The 23468-nt window shown below is 37.4% G+C and overlaps 1 protein-coding gene and 1 long non-coding RNA gene across 5 annotated transcripts; both read right to left on the bottom strand.

The window, feature by feature from the left end:
- Positions 1-3081: 3081 nt before the first annotated feature.
- lhx9 (LIM homeobox 9) lies at positions 3082-14273 on the bottom strand. 4 transcript variants are annotated; one of them, XM_051911161.1, is made up of 6 exons: positions 14159-14273; positions 11315-11525; positions 10260-10462; positions 9425-9780; positions 6201-6403; positions 4301-5764 (listed from the first exon to the last, which is right to left on the bottom strand). In XM_051911161.1, the coding sequence occupies exons 2-6, from the start codon at positions 11486-11488 to the stop codon at positions 5510-5512; spliced, it is 1191 nt and encodes a 396-aa protein (XP_051767121.1). In that variant the 5' UTR covers positions 11489-11525; positions 14159-14273; the 3' UTR covers positions 4301-5509. The 4 variants fall into 4 exon arrangements, with proteins under 4 accessions (XP_051767123.1, XP_051767121.1, XP_051767122.1 ...); XM_051911163.1 differs by lacking the exons at positions 4301-5764; positions 14159-14273 and adding an exon at positions 3082-3924 and having other exon boundaries at positions 11315-14134; XM_051911162.1 differs by lacking the exon at positions 14159-14273 and having other exon boundaries at positions 9425-9777; positions 11315-14138.
- Positions 14274-20271: 5998 nt separating this feature from the next.
- Positions 20272-22164, bottom strand: LOC127520789 (uncharacterized). The gene is made up of 2 exons (XR_007932206.1): positions 21124-22164; positions 20272-20855 (listed from the first exon to the last, which is right to left on the bottom strand). It is a non-coding gene; the product is annotated as an uncharacterized LOC127520789 (long non-coding RNA).
- Positions 22165-23468: the final 1304 nt, after the last annotated feature.

The following is a 23468-nucleotide window of genomic DNA, read 5'->3' as shown; positions in this document are numbered from 1 at the left end:
TCTGATGTGTTATCCGCATCTGCTGCTGCTGCTAAGGGTCACAGACTTTCACTGTGTGTGTGTGTGTGTGTGTGTGTGTGTGTGTGTGTGTGTGTGTGTGTGTGTGTGTGTGAATATGGCTACATGAGCATGTACTTTTGACAGAGTAGGAGGCAGTGATATGCATACTTTCCTGGGATAAAAGGTGCTGGTGTGGAACTGCCACTGTATGGAAACACACACACACACACAGGCTGACTGTACACATCATCTGACACCAGGCTTCTTGCTTTCTCGTCTCAGCAGTGTATATGCAATGTACCTGTCTGTGTGTGTATGTGTGTGTGTGTGTGTGTCCCTCTCAGGCTCACTCTACCGTGTCAGTCACAGGAGCACCTGAGTCCACATCACACACATCAGCTGTTTACACACCATCCTGTGTTCTGATCCACAGATATTCACTAGAGAGACACCATTGAGAATCCCCAGAGGAACATTTTATTGCTTAGAGGTTTCTCGTTCATGGCTCAGGAGACTTAATGGAGTCATGTTTCACTTAAGCATCAACTTTGACTCAGATGTTTTGCCTAAAACTATTTTTAAGAAACACAAATACACAAATGAGACAGATAGAGCTATAGAGCGAATGTGAATAGCATCGCTTGTGAAAAAGAAGTGCGCTTAATTCTATTGAATGTGTACTTCAAATTTTAACAGTATTTTTTTTAAAACTGTACTTGCAGATAATATATTAATGAAATTAAGGCTAATGAAATTAGTGTACTAAGAGTACACATTTTTATACGTTTCTTAACACACTTAAGTACAGTTTTAAAAAGTGCACTTGTAATAAATGGAAAGTTTTAGTTAAAAGTAGATTTTAAATCATTTTTAATAATCTTTTGTCATGGTTTAAGGACTAACATACTAAAACACTCGTAAAGTACTTGATTATAATTTTAACTGTAGTGTGTTATTTAATATTAGCTACATTTAAAATATATTTTAAATATATTGCAACTTCATCATTACAAAAATATGTAATTACAAATAAGTTAATGGCATAAGTTTCAATACAAATTACATAAAATTTTAGTTTACTATAAATGCTGGTCAGTACATTCGGCAATACGCTTTCACCATATTTCAAAGACAATAGAAGTTTTAAAATTACACATGAATAATGTACGTAAGATGTACTCAAGTGGGTCAAAAAAGCAGTCTAATTTTCATCTAATTGCGTTTAAACTAATTTAAACATGCAATGAAGTATCCAAAAACATTTAATTCAGATCGAAATTAAGTATATTTTTTAAAGTATATTATTTTCGTAATAAATTCTTTTTAAAGGTGTGCTTAAGTGTAGGCCTACTTGCTCACGAGGAATAGCATCACATTACCACCACTTTAACATTGCGGTCGTGGAAGAATTTGATAAATATACAGTATGAGTTCATATTGAGATTTCTGATTGCACACTTAATTGGTAAATCTGAGCACAGTTTTAAATGTTATTGTCTTTTTTATATATAGGCCTATATTTGAGAAGCATTTGTTCTCAATTCAATCTCATTGCCATCTAGGAGAGACTAAATATTAAGAGGTCTTGTTTGTCTCTAGGTTGATTTCTATCATTTTATACATCTGTGGGCATAAGTGTTGAATGAGGAATCTTTTATGTTTCGCAGAAGAAAGGAAGTTATGCACGTTTGGAACAACATGAGAGTGATTAAATGAGGACAGAATTTTAATTTTGGGGCGAACTGTCTCTTTAATAGTGTGTTAATTTTTTTTTTTTTTTTTTTTTTAGTGTATTAAAAAAAGAACATTTTAAATGTTTTTCTGACATAAAATCAGTGTGTCATAATAGACCATGCTCATGTAAACAATCACAAACCTTCCTGATTCATCATGCAGTTTGGCTCCTTGCTTATGTGTGAGAAAGAGATTTCCATATAATCGCTGTCTGCAGGGGAGGACATCCATCTTCCTGTTTGCTTCTGGATATGGTGACCGTCTACTCCTCCAAGTGTGTATAAAATCCATCATCGCCTCCTTTTGAACCCTCAAGGTCCCTTGTTTTCCAAAGAATTCCCTACGGTCACGGGTGTTAAGAGCCTCTTGTCTGCTGACTTAGGCCTAAGGACAAATGACTACTGAATGTGACGGTAAATGTAAGGATTTATTTACACTTGATCTTAGCCAAAAGGCAAAGAAGTGATAAACTTATATATATTTTTTTTTAATGTTATTGTTATAATGCATGGGTATAAATACATAACCATATAAGCTTATAAACCCTGAAAATGTGCATTTCTACCTGATTTGGCGCTTGAAATGACTTCCGTTGGTGTTGTATCCAAGTTGATTCAGTAACATTAAAGGTACACTATGTAACTTTTTTCTTCAAAATTGACAAATTTTATATAATGAGCGAGTACATCTTGAAACCATCTTCCAAACCGTGTTTTTGTCTTATCCTGCATATACAGTAAGCGTTTAGACCGAGCGGGACGACGACCGCTGCGGAGTAGCCCAGTACCTGCGTGACTCGTCATAAACATAAACAGAAAAGTAGTTCCGTCTACAATGTTCTTCCGCCAGACGCATGCAGTTTTGTTTATTAACCGCCAGAGCGCCAAAGTTACATATTGTACATTTAAGTGACTGAGATGTTACCACAAGAAGCACATTGTAGGTTGTCTGACTAAACATTTTTATGAAGGCAGCGCAGAAATTGTCCACAGACTGAAAAGAATTACGTTTCGTGGTCATCCAGCATGTGCAGATCAGTGATGCAGCTCGAAGCTTGACAAGTCTGGCATAGTTGGCATTCAACACTTTACTGTTTACTAGGCCCCCATGTGGCCCGATGCTTTTTTCCCCCACACACACTTAACAGAGTATAGCACAAGCATTGTTTAATAAAGCTGGCTTTCTAGATATTGTTACAATAAGAAAAAAAATCAGCATATTTTAAAACATTTACCACTACATCAAACTTACAATTAAAAAGGAATATTTCCCTCTCTTATTTTATTGATTTATTTTAACTAACACCACAAGAATGTGTTTCTAGGAAAATCAGCGAACCAAAAAAAATTTTTTTCTAAGATAACCAGGTTTTATTGTCAAATCAAGCATGCTTTTACTGACTTTTACTGTTGTTTTGTCTGAAGATTTCAGATTTACAAGGAGAATTGTCCTTTAAAAGGTTATAGTATACAACAGACAACAAAAGAAACAACAATATAAAATAATATCCAAATATCTGAAATTGCCGTCAACAACATGAAGTGCATGCAAAAATCTGAATCTTTTTTTTTTTTTAATTTTTTTTTTTTTTTTAAATAACGTGTTTTCATTTTAAATACAGCCATATGGTGTTCCTTTCCGGCTTCTCTTGGTCAGACATTTCACTGCCAAGTTTTAGGAAGGCTGTGCTTTCATGATAAGTGACATTTGTTGCACAGGAATGTTTTACAGCAAGCAGAATTACAAGGTAGTGTGTGTGTGTGTGTGTGTGTGTGTGTGTGTGTGTGTGTGTGTGTGTGTAGACATGCATGCGTGCGTAGATCCCGTCTCCTGCAGTCGCCTCTTGGAGCAAGGTTGCTCTGTTATGCATCTACAGTACTGTACAACTTATTTTTCTTTGCCTTTCTGCCTCATTTCGGTCGTAAGAAAAAATATCCCATTTGTTGTGGATTCTCTTACAAAGATGTTTTTAAACATTCAGGACCAAAAAAAAAAAAAAAAAAAAAGGAAAAAAATTTGGAATACATTTTTGGTAGATTGATTTTTTGTTGTTTAAATCACTCTAAAATCTGATCCTAATATTGTCTTTGTCTTCAATGGTGAAGAATTCCGATCAAAGCTTCTTTTAATACTTTAGGGAATTTTCAAACGTCGTGAAGTATGGCTGTAATGCCCCAAGATTTGTTCTCCCTGAAAAAAAATCATAAAGTAACAATATATTAAACTACAGAGCAACCTTGCTTTGAGAGGTTTATGTACTAATTTTTCAAAAAAGGCTTTCTAGCATTCCTGTGCTTGGTATTTCTGTATAAAGTAGCCATGTTCATGCATTAAAAAGCATTTTTTCTTGACTACAGGGCTTTGGTTCAAATCCATGGGGCATTACTTTAACAACAGAAACAGAATAAAGTCTGAAATCGATGTCAGAATGAAAGCAAGACAAGGTTCGATAAGTCATGTCGTGTATTTTTTTGTTGTTGTTGTTTTGGTGTGAGCAGAAGTTTAAATCTGAAAGCAACACAAAAATGGTTTGTGTAATGAAAAATAAAACGCTTGTAAAGCAAAGTAGTTTTATTCACACAAATTTAATAAGATATAACAACTGTTTGGTCCATAAATATTTAAGGGGAAATAGTTTCTATACACCATCTTTTTTTCAAGAAACAAGGAAACATGGACAATCTTGATAGAACACGTACTGTACTATTAACACGAAGATCAATATATATGATTCTCGGATTTACCAACTAGTTCTGAAAGAGTGCACAACTGCCTTCTATGACATCGCCGCCCCCTTGTAACAGAATACACCATTAAAAAGATCTTCAGAAAAATCAGATGAAAAACAGAACAGTACAAAACTAGTGAGGCGTTCCAAGGATGGAAATCATTTAACAAACAAACATGTATCTCCTGAATTTCACAAACTCTCTTCCAAGTCGCATAAGGCACATAGTAGAACTGAGTTAAGCATCTACTTCATGAAGCAGATCTAGTGTACCACTTTGTTCTACAACAGAACAAATTTGTCATCACACAAGGAAATGTTTCACCCTAGCGAGGAGCCCCGACCAATCTCCAACTTCAGCCGTAAATGTTGTTGTTGTTTTTGGTCTGTTCGGTGGCAAAACATTAAAAAAGAGGGGGGAAACCAGAACAAAACAGGGTGATGTGTGTCTTTCCCAATTAACTTCCTGCTTAGCATTCACAAATCACTCATAACGCTTCCTACTGGGCACCATATTGTCACTGAGCGTTGGATATCTTCATTTAAAACAGTTGTTCTACTAGTTGAGGCCCAGCAAACGATCCAGGCCACATTGTGATCTGATTCGCACACATCGTGGCAAATTAGGTGGTAAAGTTTTAAGCAATTACCACTCTTATTTGGTATTACAGTCCAGCGTCAGTGACAAAACAGACCTAAATTGAGGTCACAGCATCCACTTGGGAAACGTTCCCAATGTAAATTTTCCTGCGGAATATACTCAAATAAACATAGCATACATACTTTTTTTCTGTGGCGGGTATTTAATGTCTCAATGACTGTCCAGATCTAAAATGATCACAAAAACAAATCAATGACAAGTACTACAAACTCAGCTGCCACGCGGTTGCAAATGCTACACATTTTTAGTAGGTCTCGTCTTACATTTCCAAAGGTCTTTCTGTGGTCGCCAAAGGGTTTTTTTTTTGTTTTGTTTTGTTTTTTTGTGGAAAATAAAAATAGAATCTGAAAATAAAGGGGGATAAAGACAAAAACAGCAAATCCGTGTTAGAAAAGGTTTGTCAAGGTAGTTTGTGGGGGGCTCCCAGATTCGTGGCTGTCCAAACTAGAGGTCACTGATGTTACTACGGTGATAGAGGGATTGGTCAGGTCAGTTAGTGTGGTGGCCGTGCTGGGTGGGGTCAGAGCACCGCTGTCGGAAGAGGGCGGCGGAAGTGACGTGCCGTCAGCCTTATCAACACCCCCATTCTCCTGCCGCAAAACGTTCCTTCTGAATTTGGCCCGTGCGTTTTGGAACCAAACCTGCAAACCAATCCCAGTGTCTTTACTCTTTTCGTGTTTTGCTGCGAATTATTGTCATATTTTTGCCTACTTATAAGTCATATCATTTAACATCACAAAGTTAATCACTACTAAACAAAACCAAAGTGAATCGAAAAGCTCTACAAAGTAACAGGCCTCAACTTTTGATAGGGATTCTACTGGAAAACATGGACCATCCTCCAAAATAACTTTTCAATTTGGATTTTTTTTTTTTTTGGTGCACAAGTATTGCCCCTTGAATTAAGCCTCTATTTAGTATAAAATTTGTATCTATTGCCTTGCAAAATGTGTAACTACATGACATAACAACAGAAAAATGATTAATGGATTAAAACAGAAAGCAAAAAACTCAAGGATGGGATGAGAAGGTGTTGGTGTGGGTGTGAAATGGAGTCTACCGTGTGGCGACGCTTACCTGAAGAACTCTCTTGGTCAGTCCTGTCTTTTGGGCAAGCTGTTTTAAATCCTTGGCGTCGGGGTTGTGGTTTATGGCAAAGTAGGACTTCATGGTGCGAAGCTGATGGTGTTTAAACGACGTTCGCATGCGCTTGGTCTTCTGGGAAGGAGGGTAGGGTTGCTGATCCCGATCCAAGTGGTCCGCTTCATTCTCGTTACAACCTGAGTTCCAGAACAAGGCGAAAATAAAGCAATGAGAGTCGAAAGAGGATCATTCGACAATGATTTAGATGTTTGTCAGGGTAATATTTAACTTCAAACTCTACAATGAGGATTCAAATACAGTACAGTTGAAAACTATACAGCTGTAAATAACTTATTGGATCACAAACATGTCATATTTAACTTCTTAAACTTAAAAAAAAATATAGGTTCTGAAAGAGGGTTTTCTCAGCGAAACCAAAGAAGAACCATTTTGGGTTCACCAAGAAACCTTTCAGTGAACAGTTCTTATGAGAACCATTTCTTAGTGTGAAGATCATTTTAAAAATCTAAAGAACCTTTTGTGGACAGGAAAGGTTCTTCATGGAACCATTGATGCCTTTATTTTTAAGAGTGTACTAATAATTATAGCCTATAAAAACGTCATTAGTATCACATGACACCTGACGAATTGAATTTGAACATAACTAAATTCAAAGCAGCTACTTTCCAAAAAATCTTTTGCAATTTATTAGCTACTATATTTATTTGAAAATTTGTCAGGATGATTAGCGTCACCTTCGTTTCATCTTGAATTACCGTACTTGATAATTTATGAATGTATAGCTATTAATACTGTAGACTACCTGCCATGAATAGCTAAAATGATTTGTTAAGCAAAAGTGTCAGTTGGAGCCGTCGTGTTAAATCGTTGCTCCATTTAGCCTAATTAATTTAGTAATTAATTCGATCGATGCTCATTGAACTCCACCGTTTACCTTTGTATTTACAGAAATAAAAATAAAAAAATGCACAGCAATAATTAACTTGAATTTATAGTTATGAGGAGAACAAAATGTTCTCAAGCGTGTTGCCTTCACGATTCCTTTTTTGCCACCAGAGGTCTCTATCTACAAAATATCTATGCAACAAGTCGACTGTTGCATTGTGTTTTTAACTAATGAGTATATACAATGCTATGCAAAATTATATTATTTTGAAATGCAAAACAACCACAAAAAAGCTTAAATCTAATAATGATTTTATTTTTAAAGTAAAGAATTCTGAGTTTATATGTTAAAACATGCAAGCTGAAAATCAAAAGATTGAAGAAAAGGTGAAAAACAAAATAATAACGTTATACCAAAAATTATACGAGCAGAAACAAGCAAACAAAAAAAGCATTAATGATAAAAACAACGAAAATGGCAATAATAGGCCTAAATAGGCTAAATAAAACTATCATCAATAATATCGCGGACGTCGTATTAACTTGAGAATTATTACAACTGACAACCATTTAATTTCTAAGACAAACTACAGCTTATAGGTCTTGATAAAATACTGCAAACTTCACAAGACGTTAGTGTCAGGATAAAAAAGCGAGTAAGTTTAGAGTCGGACGGATGTGCGTAAACGTAGTAAGTGTTCTAAACGTTGCGCTGAGAACAGCAATGACCTTCAAGTGTCTGAATCTGAGCTGGTTGAGAGCCAGAGATTCCGACATCACATTCAATTAACGGAGAACAATTAACGGGCAGATTACCCTTATTTCTCTCCATTCATGAAGAACGGCAGAAACTTGGCACACAAAGCCACATTTTTCCGAGCAGACAGTAATTGTAACAGCCAAAACAAAACAGGCGCAGCGGGGATGCATTATGACGTACGTCTGAATTCAAAAAGTAGAAAAATTCGAGAAAGCAAGAAACGGGAAATGATGACTAGTAATATGAGGGCAGATACAGGCCTGTGGGCGATGGATCTACATTGCTGTGATCCCTGCACGTGGGGCTGGGTCACGGGTTCACTCCTTTGAGAATTTCAAATTAGATGTTTGATGACGCACTAATGAGCGAGGCCTATAATTAATCAGATCCCAATCATCAAGACACAAGAGCGATATACATTTTACTGTTGACGCTTAAATAAAATCCAAAGAAAATCAATAAATATAGGCCTACCAAACAATTAAAGAGGGAAAAATATACAATGTTCTTGTTATAGGTTGCCTATCCCATTATTTTAGTAGCCTATAATATTTAAATACTGTAATATTTCTGTATATTAGGATAATGTAGGTTACAGTATTTACAATGGAGGGTGAACTAAGCTTTTTTTTTTTTTTTTTGTAAATTCGCGATGGAGCCAATTTTTTTTTTTTTTTTTTTTTGATGCTATTCTAAATATATTAAAACAATGTAATGTAATTTCTATGTAATAATGATATACATTTGAACACTGAAAACACTGATTTTCACTTGAACTGAAAGTGGGACAGTCATTGTTTGCAGGCATTAACTAAGAACTAAAAACTAAACCAAAGAAAAAAATCTTTATGATCAAGATGGTTATTATTAGAACATCGTGGCTGGTTTGTTACTGGTCCAAGGTGATCTACAATCTTGACCATGGCCCTACCACCTGATAATCCATCTGATCCATTATCTACACCAGCTTGGGCCAACTAATGACCATAAGTGACCAGCATGGTCCAGCCTGAAACCATGAAACAACCAACAGACGAATAACGCTCATATATAATCTCACGTCGATGCTATTAGTATAAATACACAGGCTCTATTCCTTGACATGGTTAATGCCATGTTAGCTCATAACAGTATGATGATTAATGATCATAATCCCGCAGAACACGTTTTAAAAGTGTCCCACTTTCACTGAAAGACCCTGTCCCACTTTATCTACACATAACCTAGATAGGCCTTTACAAATACTGTAATGAAATATAAAATCAATAAAAATAGACTAGGCCATATTAGAGAAATGCATTAGCGTTTATAAAAAGCCTTGTGATAGTTATTAGGCTATAGACTTTTGCATTTGATTGTCTGCTGATTTTTAAACAACAGCTTAATTAAATGCATTTGTCCGCTTCCCCTAAAAACTAAATCAATGTTTATCGAAAGCACAATTATTCACATCTTATGTTGCTAATTAAACAGAACACTGAAGGATATAAAGTGCAACCAAAGTAAATTTTATCCGTCAAGGCCACTGAGCAGCTCTTAATGCACATCTCACCTGAGTTGTAAGAGCCGATATCTATCCCCATCGCCGGACTCTTCCTCTTCCGCGGCCTTCCTTTCTGCACCGTGCCGGTGCCATTGAAGTAAGGTAGCGCGAGCCCTCCGCCTTTGGCCGCTAATTCAGCGTAGTTTAATTGAGGGTGATACTCTCCCTGAATAAGGGTCTCAAAGTGAACCCGGCAGTAAACCAAGTTGTCTTTCATGCCGAAATGGTCACCCGTGGTCAGTGTTTTGTTGCATGTGGTGCAGGTGAAGCAGCTCAGATGGTACACGGAGTCCCTGGCGCGCATCACCATTTCCGAGGCGGAGATGCCGAGGTGGCAGCGGGCACATCTCTGCACGGAGAACCTTCTGGAACAGCACAAGTCATTTATGATCAAAATAATAACTTAGATTGGTGATAACGTTCATTAACGAACATCACACAACGCATAACAGATCAAAAGCGCATGCACGTGCTAATATATTTGAAGATGCTCCATTAAAAATCATTTTTAAATGTTTCGTATTATTTGAATGCACTAATCATCTGTTAAAATGATGATAATTTTGGATTTTCTTTTTAATTTAATAATTACAAGTTTTAGGTGGCAGTAAAAATAGCCTAAACGAATATAATGTGAGCTGAGAAAAAAAAAAACATGCATGAAGCATGAATTAATTAGATTTATTAGATTAATTAAAGCGTGTCAGTTAATCGCTGAAAATCATTATATGGGTCAATGGCTTACACTGGATCTGATGTCACCATGTGTGTTTAAAAAAAAGTTACTAACCAGGGCCTACTAAACAGGCCTAATGCACGGTTTAAGCCTCAAAGTTAAACTTACCTGTAGTAATCCTCTTTGCAGTAAATGCTGCCATCCTTCGCGAAACACGTCAGCTCGGATTCAAGGGCCAGTTTACATTCACAACACTTGAGACACCTTAAATGCCACTGTTTATCAACGGCGAGTAAGTAGTATCTGTCGGAGATTTTACCACCGCAACCGGCGCACAGCGCGGGCTTCTCTGGGCTCATGGAGGGCATAGTCTTCAAAAATAAAACATAAAGAGATGAGTGAGTGAAAGCTTATGTGTTCATCAAAATATACCACAGTAATTGAGTTTGCCACAATAGATTTAGAACTAAAACTAAATAAAAAATAAAGCCTGAATGATAAAACAATTTAGCCTATTTTTAAAAAAAAAAAAAAAAAAACTTTTTTATAGGCTATTTTTTTTTTTTATCAGAGGCTACCGATTCATTACGCCAAAATGAAATATAATGCATAAGTTCTACAACGTATGTTTTGGTTTTTCGAAGATGTTTATAGGCTAACATTGTAGCCTATTCTAAAAATTCTAATTTACAAAAGTATGCATATATAATACTACTACTAATAACTACAATTATTATTATCAGTTTTTAGCCTGTTTAACACATTGGCAAATGCATATAAAGTATACTCTTTTTTCTTTTCTTTTTTCTTTTTTTTTTGTAGTGTTTTTATTTCGTGGTCTTATAAGAAGTTATTCTGTTGTGTTGTGACAACTGCTAAAATTAAATAGCCTATATAATATTTGTAAGAAGTTAATATGTAAAATATGTGGATATACAATTTGTTATATTTATCCCTCCCTTTATATTTGAAATAAATAGCCTACATTTTACTTACAAATTATAAACAATTTCATATAGGCCTACTTTTGAAATCTTCCAGAATATGACTCTTTTTGCATGTTTTTGAGGCCTGCTAATCTTGCAAAAGGAGGATCGTACATTAAACAAATTTTCGCTGTGTTTTTAAGTGGGTTACACACTGCGAAGTGTGCGACGATTAGAAGTTTAAGGGTGCTGAGATTTGCTCAAACGGAAAACACACGCTAAAACACAAAATCTTACCGTTTCTCGTCCGTTCATCTGGACTGTTTTAGCCAGACGAGACTCCGTTTTAGATCTCCTTTCCATCTCCTCCATGATCCCTTGAATATGATCCCCAGAGATGCCGTGGAAAAGCATGGCTGCTGGACGCAATGTGCAACTGCTTTCTTTCGCCTTGCACCCCACAACTTCCATATACAGCTTTCCGGATCCTTAAAACATCCGAGTGGATCTACACCAACAAATTCACACAATGCAATCAATATTTCAAAATATAGCCGGTGGAATTTGATGGACGGCGCAGGAACAGTCAGGAGAACCAGTCCACTTCTCCAATGTCTTGTTAGGCAGGAGGGAAAAAAAAGTATAGTCCGGATGATATAAGGCAAAGCTGAAGTCTGAAGGATGTTTTAAACCTGCTTTTTCAGATGGTCCCAATCTCCTACTGGGGATCCGAATGCTTGAAAGTCAGGTTTGGGACTGTGTGTGTTAGAGATCCTGTGTCCTATTTGTGAAGAGAGCAAACGCCTGCCCAGCTTGGGTAATTGGGTAGGAGGAGTCCTCCCTCTCTCCAATGCCACTGATTTCTATTCACCAACAAAGACCTGTCACTCTCTCTTCAAACCGATGGTGATGGGCAACACGAGCTTGGAAAGCACTTGGTATAGACCTTTTACTTCTTTTTAGCTGGTGTTTTGCCACTTTGTCACTTTTTTGTAAGGCCTTCTTTTTTTCTTGTAGTTTTTAGCTTATGCTTTTATAAATGGGTGTAATTGAATAGTTCTAAAGTGTAACTGAATTAAGTGTTGAATCATTGAGTCTATGAACACTGTAAGTCATCTGACCTCTAGTTTTGTAGTTTTGTGTCTTGTTGGAAAACTGCGATTTGGAAATTGTCTTATGGGTTTGTTTGTTTAGTTTCTTATCGCAAATTATGCACCTGAAAGCCTGTATGTGTCATTTATAATTAAATGTAAATCCCTAAAAACAGAACAGTTATACGCCTATATTTTGTTGTATATTCTCGTTTATACATTTGCATACATATATTTGAAGCAAGTGTATTTTGAATCAAGCATTAATGTGTGTGTGTGTGTGTGTGTGTGTGTGTATATATATATATATATTACACACACACTCACACACTTGCTTTAATTTGCACTCTGCACCTTCTCCACTGCATAAATTCAGGTATAATGTATTTTATGCTTGAATAAGAAAACGTAAAACAACAGTTTGAGTACAGTGTGTGACATTTGTAAAATGAATGTGGACTAAAGTGGTGGGATATTTAAAAAGTTGTCAGAGAGCTTTATAAAGGTGTGTGTGTGTAATGGTCTCTTTCTCTTCTTGTGTGTTTGCGGGAGAAAGGGAGAGAAAGGAGAGAGCGAGGGAAGGGGGAGCGATGCTGTTGGGAGGAGGAATAAGCAGTTGTTTACATTCTTTGATTTTTCGGATGTCAAACGTCAAATGAATCTCATTGCCACAGTTTCTTTTCTGCACGAATACATACGAGGAATGGTCTAGAATTATATTTGAGAATGATAACAATTACCTCCTTGATAGCAACCTAAATCCAATTAGTCGTGATAGTGATATCAAAGGCAGCATGGATTGTGTAGGCGATATTTTGCATCTCTTAATGTACATGTAGCTTTTAAACTGTAACACTCGTTTCGCTAATTTATTTTATGAATTACTGCACGAGCACTGCCTTTTTAAATTCACATTTATTAGGCTAGATTTAGTATATATTTAAATAAGGATTTGGGTGAGCATTGTAATTATCTTTTTTATTTACAAAAAAATGTTTGAAAGTCTATAAAGCCGCTTTCTTGTGTCATTTTATCTTTCTATTCAGTCCAATTTGTTTATTGTTTTAATTAGCCTAGCAATATATTCGCCCTCCTCTCAAAAAATATTCATTAATTATTTGAGCCATTAGAATAAAAGAATAAATTCGTCTTGATCTTGAGGATAGGTTACAGCTCATAAAAACAAGAGCTTACAATCGTGCGGTTATTTTTCCCGTCAACTTTATAAAATCGACGGAATAGAGGAATAGATTTCTCACGTGTAAATAATGTGTCTGTCAGAGACCAAATGAGCTTTATGTGAGTTAATTTGGTCCAAGTGAAATCAGGTCAAAATCTTATCATCAAATGCAATATAGCAGCAACTTTTGCATACAAGAAAACGAAGCAGATTACAGTGAGTTTGTATACTGGCTTGCAACTGCTTTTTTTTTTTTTTTTTTTTTTTTAAACATTTATGTTTGCTTAAGAAATAAATATTTTTATCGAAAAAAAATTCAAAAATTCAAGTGTTTTTTATTTGTTAGATTTGCAACCATCTAACTAGGCTATTTTACTCAAAGTCCTTAAGCTCCACGCGAGCAAATTTTATTACAAGCAAAAACGAATCAAGTTGTAGTCAATTTTATCAAAAATAATCTTTGCTCTCTCTTCTCAAAGGCCATCAAATTTGTCTCTTACAAACGAAAAATAGAATCAGCTTAATTACTGTTATATTTAGGTTTATTTGTAGGCTACTGATTTCACAAATCGAGATGTCAATATTTTAATTGAATAGCGAAACATCTAAATATTGTTTATACCGGATCAGGCTTCAATATGCACAGTAATCTTTAATTCGATTTTCAGTCTACATTGTATTTTCGCTTTCATTAACTTTTACCTGTCTCACCTGCCCTATATGTGCAAATTGAAGGTCTCTCATCGCCCACTATAAATAGCCCTACTCTTTTCAAATTATCGTGGCATATCTGCAAAACCACTTAAATTATCCTTTACGATGATAAACAGCATATTCACGTATCTAACAAATACAAAAGTGGTGTTTTACCGTGAGCCGCTGAGCGCCGTCCTGAAGCCCCAGCAGTGCTGCGGTGAGAGAGGGATGGATGAGGGTGAGACACGAGCGATCCTACCAGCAGATGGGGGCTGTTCCTTGTTTCTCGCGTGAGTGTCAATTACGACAAATCCTGCGCGAGCACTGAATATACATCAATTGTATTACGCACAAGGCCCTTTTCGGGATGTGTAGCTAAAGGATATAATTTTCTCTGTGTATTTTCTTAATGTTAAAACATTATCTTCATTAAGCAGTTTTCTCACCTTGAGATCATGCATGATGAGGCTACTTCACTAGTCAGACAGACAGACAGATAGATAGATAGATAGTTTTCCCAATTATATTTTTACACAGTTTTGATATCACTTGAATCAGCAGGTTCTTGATTAGTTTGATATGCAAGATCCAAGCTTTCCATCTAAAAAGAAATATCTAGCTAAATAGAGAGATATAGACATACATTTACCATTTTGAATTAAAATTTTTAGCATTAAATGGGGGATGGCGTAATTATTTTCAACAAGCAAATTTGATTATCATAAATTCAAGCACAGAATTTGAAAACTGATGTCTATGTTTTCTGGTAGGATCAGTTGTAACAGCATCATTCTTTGTACTTGACAATAATTTAACCAATTTAAGAATAAGATTAAATATAAGTATAAGAATAAAAGAGAGTTACAGACACTGAACCAAAGTGTGTTACTCCCAGTCCCTCCTATATAATGCACAGCACTGCAACTGTAACATTTGTAAAAGCGTCAGCTGAAATTAAATTTCAAATGAATTTTAAATTGCACACTTTCGAACTGGGAGGGCATCTTCAACCAAAGACAACAAAACAAATGTAATATAATGCACAACTTAGTAACAACAGTTCAGAGTCATTTAAATTAATAGCTGAAAAAACATAGATTTACCTTAAGATAATCGTTGACTCTGGGAAATCTGCTGTCAAAAAAAAGGCCAAAAGTACCTAATATACACCTAAAGCCCTAAGGTAGTATATACACCTAAAGCCCTCTCTGCTTGTTCTTTATTTTGTGGAGTTTGTATACTAAAGCTTTTAGAGGGAGTTGTTTGCTCTATTTTGGGAAAACATATTTAAACTTTAAAAAGTGTGAATTGTCCAACACAAAAACATCCAAAAAATCTGCTCTTTGAAACTTTGAAACACACAGAGCCATCCTAAATGCTGAAAATCTGAGTCAACATGGCTGACTGAAGAATGGAAAGTGTTTTGATACTTTTAAATAATCTGTTGGAGTAAGGAGAAAGCCTTATCTTGAGAGTTGGTTTGGAGGCAACCTTTCATGCCATGCAAGTCAAAGGGGAGGAGATGTTGGCATCAGTACACAAATAAACCTTCAAATCAAAAACTGCTGTAACGTTACCAAAAATGCACTACTAAATTTCCCAGGCTCAGTTGCTGCTGACCAAGTCGTACAAATCATTAAGTTACAGCATCAATCAAATGTAAAAATACCCTAGCCTTGATCATCTTCAATAATACTTTAGTATGTCTTATTCATAATGTCTAAAAAAAAACTATGTTGGGATACAGACAGTTACACAAGAACCATGTCCATTTATGAACCATATGTGACAGCTGAACCACGAAACAAATATTTACAAACTGAAGATGGACAACGATTTCTCCAGAGTCGTCGCAGTGCACTTTTTTAAGAAGCAACAAAGCCACAGAGCAGATGCTCCTCACCGGTGTTTCGTGCTTTGCTTCGAAGAGGGGACATTCAGTCTAGCGTGCCTGATGAGAATTTAGCTGCTGTTAAAATCTCTCTCTCTCTCTCACTTTCCCTCCCTCCTCACCCCATTTCTCTTGATGCTGAGCCCTGCTCTGCTGATGCAAGAATCACAACTCCTCGTGTTGACAGATGGAGGATGGCTCCATAGCACATAGCCCGTCCCAACAGTCCAACTGCTGCCTAACCAACAGTTTTTTCGCCTCTCCACCTTTTTTCCTTTTCTTGTTTTTAAAGCTGTATACTTCCAGCACTGTTATCCTGAATTGACTTAACCCAATGACGTTTTCTTCCATTACAGTATTTGCAGGCAGTACTGTATTGATATTCATCAAACATTCTGTTGTTCTAAATCCCAAACCCTAAGTATTAAAGCAACCCCTTTATACTCCAAAGACTATTTTGCAAGAACATGCTTTAGGATTTATCAATTTACTATTTAATTTATAAAAAAATTATCATTTCAAATTACTATCTAAGGATGTGTTTCAATTAGCTACCTAGTTCAGTAGTCACTGCACTGGCCAGGGAGTCAGGCATTTCTAGACATGTCCCACTGTCAAAAACTCTCCAGTGTACCGAAATGGTTGCTCCCTAGAACGGTGGTTCCCAACCACGTTCCTGGAGCCTCCCCAACACTGCACATTTTGCATGTCTCCTTTGTCTGACACACCCATTTCAGGCCTTGGAGTCTCTACTAATGAGCTGATGATCTGAATCAGGTGTGTTTGGTCAAGGAGACAAGGAAAATATGCAGTGTTCGGGAGGCTCCAGGAGCGTGGTTAGGAACCCCTGCCCTAGAATACCCCACAAAGCACTGTAAAATAAATTATTATATTTAGAATATATATATATATATATATATATATATATATATATATATAAAACAGTGAGCATCATGTTATGTTCACTTACCAGTAATGTCAGCATATTTTCTTTGGTCTCTCAATCAGACCCAAATGGTGGGCGAGCACATATTTTATGATGTCACTGTAGATGCACAATGAACAAAACAAATATTGTCAGAAGGATATACAGTGATGTTGTTAATAAATAAACTCATTTTAAAGCATGTCCATAGAGTTGTTTGCTGGCAATTGATTCATCAGTGTCCGAATGTTTAGTGCTATTGCCCAAACATAGTTCCCAGTGCTGAAATTTTGGATGTCTCCCTAATCTAACACACCTGATTCAACTCACCAGCTCATTAGTAAAGGCCCCATGACCTGAAATGTGCCCACTGAAGGAGACATCCAAAATGTGTACCGTTGGGGGTATCCGAGAACAAGTTTGGGAAACAGTGATCTAAATCAGTTTCTCAACTCCTCAGTACCCATCTCCCAGGATGTTATAGATGTCTGTAGTCGAATCAGGTGTTTTAAATAAGGAGACATCTAAAATACTCTGGTAGGTAGGTCCCCAGGACAGGAGTTGAGAAACACTGATCTAAATCATGTAATAGTCAGTGGTTCTCATCCTTGTTCCTGGAGCCCCCACGAACACTGCACATTTTGAATGTCTCCCTAATCGAACGCCTGATTCAGGTCATCAGCTCATTAGAAGAGACTCCAAGATCGGAAATGGGCGTGCAAGACAAAGCCACTGGTCTACAACAACAAAGCATGTAGCATGAGATGTGTACGACTCATATCAGCAAAATTCATTTTACTTTGTTGAGGGAAAAACTTCTGCTACCAGTTCTGTTGTCAAAGAGGAGTATCTAAAAGAGTTGCCCTTAACCACTGGCACAAGTCATTGAGCACCATTTTTTTGTGGTTTTCATTGCATCGGGCAATCAGAACAACTGGATTTGCAAGTTATGGTGGGAATGGAGGGTGTCTACACCACATTGAGATCATGCTGGCTGATCTAGAGATCATTCCTTACCCTTTCACACTAGGCAAAGTTAAGGTTTCTCACTGAATGAGTTGACCACCTGATCCAGCCTGAATGGTGCCACATATGGCATGATATGGCCAGACGGTCTGGCTGGAACACTGGGAGAGGTCTTGGGGAGATGCCCTACTGTTTTGTGTGGCTATTTACAGCCCTGTCCAAAGGAATCTGGCCCTGTGACTGTCAGTCAGATGTGGTGAGCTTTTTCAGGAGCACTGGTGCAACCACAGGGAAGCCGGTTGTCCATCTGACCACTTTGGTAAGCCTTCAGCCCCAAGGCTGAATGACATTGTCTCTATTGCATGACCAGACGGGCTGCTCGGCTACAGCTTGATTCAACACACACACAAACACTGCCAACAACGGCGCTATGGACCACACACCCTCACGCACTGAGAGGGACAGCCCAGATGCTGAAACTGATTTTCCAGCCATCACTCGGCTGACATCCGTTCTTCTCAGCCAACGTGTGTCATCCTCTGTCTGGCCTGGGTACTTGAATGGCGGGGAGCGGCAGTGGTCCGTGGTGTGGCTGAGGGTGCAAGGGTTTGCCCCCAGTCCCCATGAGCTGGAAAGGACGGACCTGGACCAGTGATACATTTGGATGCTGGACCAGGCAGACTGTCCCTTTGCCTCTAGAAAAGTGGCAGTGCATGGACTCTGCTGTAGCATATGCTGTGGCTGAAGGTCAGGTGACGGACTCCAAAGCTCTGCAGATGCAGGAACGGTGGCCCCCACAGCAGCTTGGGTGGGTTTCAATTCAGAGGGAATTATCGGTGAGAGAGCTTAGTGTGATTGAAGCCAGAACCCAGGTATGTCTGACCTTAACAGCCTGCCGTTGAAACAAAGGTAAATTTGATAAGCGGAGAACGACAATATGAAAAATAGGATGGCTAAAACAGGCTGAAAGATTCATGCAATAAAACACCGATTTCACGTAAAGTCTGTAACCTTCGGCCGACTTGTATGCGCAATTAACTGACAGAGGAAATAAACAGATCTCACCAGATGCTCAGTTTCGATACCAAAGGAATCTCCTGGATGGAGATGCTACTCAAGCATAACCAGTTTCCTCTATTTCCAAGGAAGTCCCTCGAGGTTTTAGACTCATTTTCCCTTTCCTCACTCTCATGTTTTCTTGTTCAGTTGTTATGATTCCCACACCTGATCCCAGCGCATGACAAGACTAGCGAGCGCATGGCTTGCGAGTTGTTTGCTAAAGCAAGTTTTCTTGAAATCTGTCTGTGCTCTGAGGGACTGAGCATTGTGTAGCGTTTGCGTCTCAGTCACCAAATACCGAGAAACAGAGAAAGGAGGGACAGAAAGGGAAAAAGAGAACGACAACACTATGTGATCTCTAAAGTCATATGATGCAGAAGAATAAGGCAGACTTGAAAGTTGGCCTATTTCATGGTCAGGCACTAGGACTAGGAAGGGTCTTGAATGGCAATGCATCTACTTTAATGTGACAGACAAGTCCCTAGGCAAAACAAGCAGACCCGTGGCAGGCAGGCCCAGGTACTTGATGAGTGTGACACCTTCGCCATTCCACTGGAAATGTTGTTGCCGTACGCTCCGCTGCCTCATCTTAGGTTTTACCCAAATAAATTTGCCTCTCATCCGGACTGACGATGCCACAAGCCCCTCGCCTGCCTGTCCTCCCTGGAACTGTTGAGATCATGAATCTCCTTGTCGACGTTCACAGGGCCTTGCTCCTGATAAATGTGCACCCGCCTTGGGACCCTCCCGCCGCCTGATATTGCGCTCGGCGCCAGTCGGCAAAGCTGGGACAGAGCGCTGCCACATACACATTCCTGCATTCAGAGACCGTTTCCTTGTTCCTGCCCTGCGATGCTGTGTGACAGGTTGGATGGCCAGTGCCTGGGGCAAAATCCTACTCGGCTTTGCATATCTACAGACAAAGTATCATGTAAACACAATGACTGCACATGATTATAAAAGAAGAGATTTCTACTAATCATTGTGTAATCAGTGTACTTACAGTGTTTGTGCTGAAATCTCAGTTTTAGTGGATGAAAAAAAAACAGAGTATCAATCTCAGTTAGCCACAGGGACATATGAATCAGACTGGGAAATATGAAGATGCATATAACGGCCAGGAGGTACCACACTAACAACTAAAATGAATATGATGTATTTTGCTAGTTTTTTAATCTATATGAATAATAACTTAATTATTATTTCCAATAAAACATCTCTTTATGTTGAAATACACACAGAAAAACATAGGGTCACATTGGGCCATCAATGAATTGAAAAGGGCAGTTACAATTTTTTATGGTTAATACTCCCTCAGGCTCAATATGTAAGCTATGCCATAAAGGACCTTAGTGGGCACCCCTGTGTATATAGAGAATGTAAATTGTTGAAGCAACATAAAAGAGCAAAACTTTTTGCATAAAACATTGAACAATTCAAGGAGAACTTTTTTCAAAAAGTAATTTTACTTAGTTTAAATAACATATAATAACTACAATCAAATATACATCTGTGAACACTTTGTGTATCATTTCTTTGTAATTTCATATAGACTTTCTTTATGAGAAATGAAGACTTCGATTGTATTTAATGTCAACACACTTTTATGAGAGGACTTTATTCTCCATTGTGTTTTCTTGGTCGAACATTTACCAGGGAGGAAGTAGTCAGAATTGACAGCTGTCAAAATTATGATCGCCTGTAACCATATGAATATTCATCACCGCAAAAATTCCCGCTTGTGGAATTCATCTGACAGAGGAGCACACCAACTCCTGTAAGTCAACTCACAGTGGATAGATGTGATTCAAACCATTTCCTGGAGTGTGGGTTGCACATCTGGTGTAGCGTATTTCATCATTTTAAACAGAGTGTAAGACGAATGCGCATTAAAAGAAGTCCAAATTCAATACAGGAGCACACAAAATGAGTTGTTCAGCCGATCTTAACATTTACTGCTATACATAAAACAAAGAGTTGAAGGTTTTCTTCTTAGCAGGATCCTCCACGTTAATTTGCCCGTATGGACACTGTCGGGAAAAACAAGAAGTTTAGAGTTAACATATGGTTACTATAAAGTTAAAAAAGAATTAATATCATGTGGACAGTTTGCTTTTTATTATGTATTGTGGGTTACTGACAGAATGGATTTCTCCTGTCTCAGCATCATGTAATCCATAAAAAATCAACTAAATTTCACTTTAAATAAAAAATACTTACTATAAAATTAATACAATACTGACTGACATTTTCTTTCAGTCCTCTTGTAAAGATACATGAGAAAAATATGAAGCTTACATGTCTGCAGGCACTCCCACAGCATCTTCCTCTTTTCCTATGGGCAAACTCAGTGAACACGTTGTAGCCAGTTATAGGGTCAATGTATGTTCTTTTCTGATTCTGTGAACAGATGCAATTTGCAGATGATCATCAAAATGATCAAATTTGAGAAGACTGTTTATAAGGATCAGTAAAATATTAAACTTCTAAATGATTATAACAAATAAACTTTATTACCTCCACTTTACACCCCTGGAAATTTAACAAGTCATTAATGAAAATACAGTGAGAGCACAATGCAAACGTGTTTCTTAAGCATCATTTCTGACTCTTCCTCAGAGAGTGCTGGCTTCATCTATGACAGCCTTCGACGCCAAAAGGGCCCGAGGCATTTTTTGTGGCATGCCATTTCAGATGCCATCCTTTGGCTCCATAGTGAAGCTGACACTGTCTGTGCATCCTCCAACTCTACGGGTCTTCCATAACTTTCTCTCGGCCATCAAACTACATAGTTCCTGACAGCCAAAAGGAACTTTCAAAAATGACCCAGTCTTCCACACACTTAAGTAGCCTTAGTAGTCTGCAAGTTAGAGGTCTAGTATGTTCTTTTTTTAGTTACCTAAGAATGTATATATATATATATATATAATATATATATATATATATATACTTAAAAATGGAAAATATAGGATGATAGCATTGATATAACCTATGTTGGTTAGGTTCCCTTACACAGGTCACTGACTCAGGCTCTAGTGTATCTACACGAGTCTCTTTAAATGTGACACCAGCTGCTAGATGTGCAGTTTATAAGCGTTCGCGTTTGCTCTTACCTTGCATGCGTCCAGATGGAGTTTATAGATTAATCTGTCGTTATCTGAAAGTGTGCTTGTTTCATGTGACGCGGCTGCGTTTTTATCGTGAGAATTCGATTTTGATTCGCTCTCGCGTCCACTGCAATATGGACGCGGTGTTCTCTTATTGTACACCTCACTTGCCATTATTATATTCGTTCGACTGCGTTTAAAACTTGTTAATCTTAAAAGTCTACCTGAACCGAGAAGCAGCATAACTCATGCTAAAAAGGAAACTAAAGTCCTGTCACGACGTTGCTTTGCGGACAACTTCTGACAGTACCTAAACGTGTAGAGACAGTTCTCACAACCAGGACAAAATGTTGTTGTTTAAAGAACTATGTTCACACTCTGTTCTGCTGCCAATAAAAGTTAAAAATCACCGCCGTGTTCTTTCCTCTTTGTCCTTTTCATGTTCTGACAGTGGGGTACACAACATGCATTTAAGCGCCCCCTCTGTTGGACTGTAGAATTGCAGCAGGGAAGTGTTTTTGTGTGGTTGTGTTTGTTGTCATACTTTTAACTCCACTCCAGTGAGTATTTCAGGTTTTATTTAATTATTTATTATGAAGTACATTTCTGTGAAGGCAGCTACATTAAAGACTGTCAAAAATTTCCGTGGTTATCATGAAAAAATACAGTTCTTTGAACACACAACAACATGCCCCTTTATGGTGTAAGTTGTCTCAATGAAATCTGCCTATTGTAGGTTTTTCAACTAAATTAAGTGTTGATTTTGTTTAAACAATCATGAAATACAAAACAATTCTTGAAAAAGCAAATGTAAAAGGTAACATAGCCTACAAAAACCATACCATTGTTTTGGCTAACAAATGTAATTAGTAATTTAATAAATAAAATTAATTATAAATATTACAATTGAATAAATGACAATACATTATATATTTAAAACACACGACAGCTTGCCCCAATAAAAATGTGATAACTAACTTGCACTGACCTGACATTTATGAAAAACTTCCTCGTTCTAAGAACAGTTCAAGCTTTAGTTCATCTGCCATTATTATCTAGCGGACACTTGCCTGTTTATCTGTGCATATTAACCTACTATTACAGACTTGCATATTCAGTTCCTTAGTATATAATATAGTAAAGTGCTCATATTCAACTCATGGGGCAGAGGATAAACAATAGGAGTAAAAAAAGGAGTAACTACAACTACAAACATAAGTAGAAATAACAGCAGTTTATTTCACGTAAAAATGAGAAAACAGTGACATGTAAAGTATCGAGATTTCCCTTCTTCATTAACCACATTCACACAAACCTCATAGTATTTTTCCGCAGGAAATAGTCAACTACAAACGCATGTCTTTGAATTGCAACAGGTTTAAATGACTAGGCGTTGACTGGTAACAAACAGAAGCTATTTTTTATAAAAGTGGGTGGTATGAATTTATACTTCCTTTGCTTTACCACTAGAAAGTGTTTATCATATAAACAGGTCCTGTTTTACAGGCCTATTTTTAAACATCATAGATGTGTTCA

This window comes from Ctenopharyngodon idella, chromosome 10, assembly GCF_019924925.1.
Source record: "Ctenopharyngodon idella isolate HZGC_01 chromosome 10, HZGC01, whole genome shotgun sequence".
NCBI classification, from domain to species: domain Eukaryota; kingdom Metazoa; phylum Chordata; class Actinopteri; order Cypriniformes; family Xenocyprididae; genus Ctenopharyngodon; species Ctenopharyngodon idella.
Note: the sequence above shows the minus strand (reverse complement) of the source record. Positions and strands in the feature narration are given on the sequence as shown.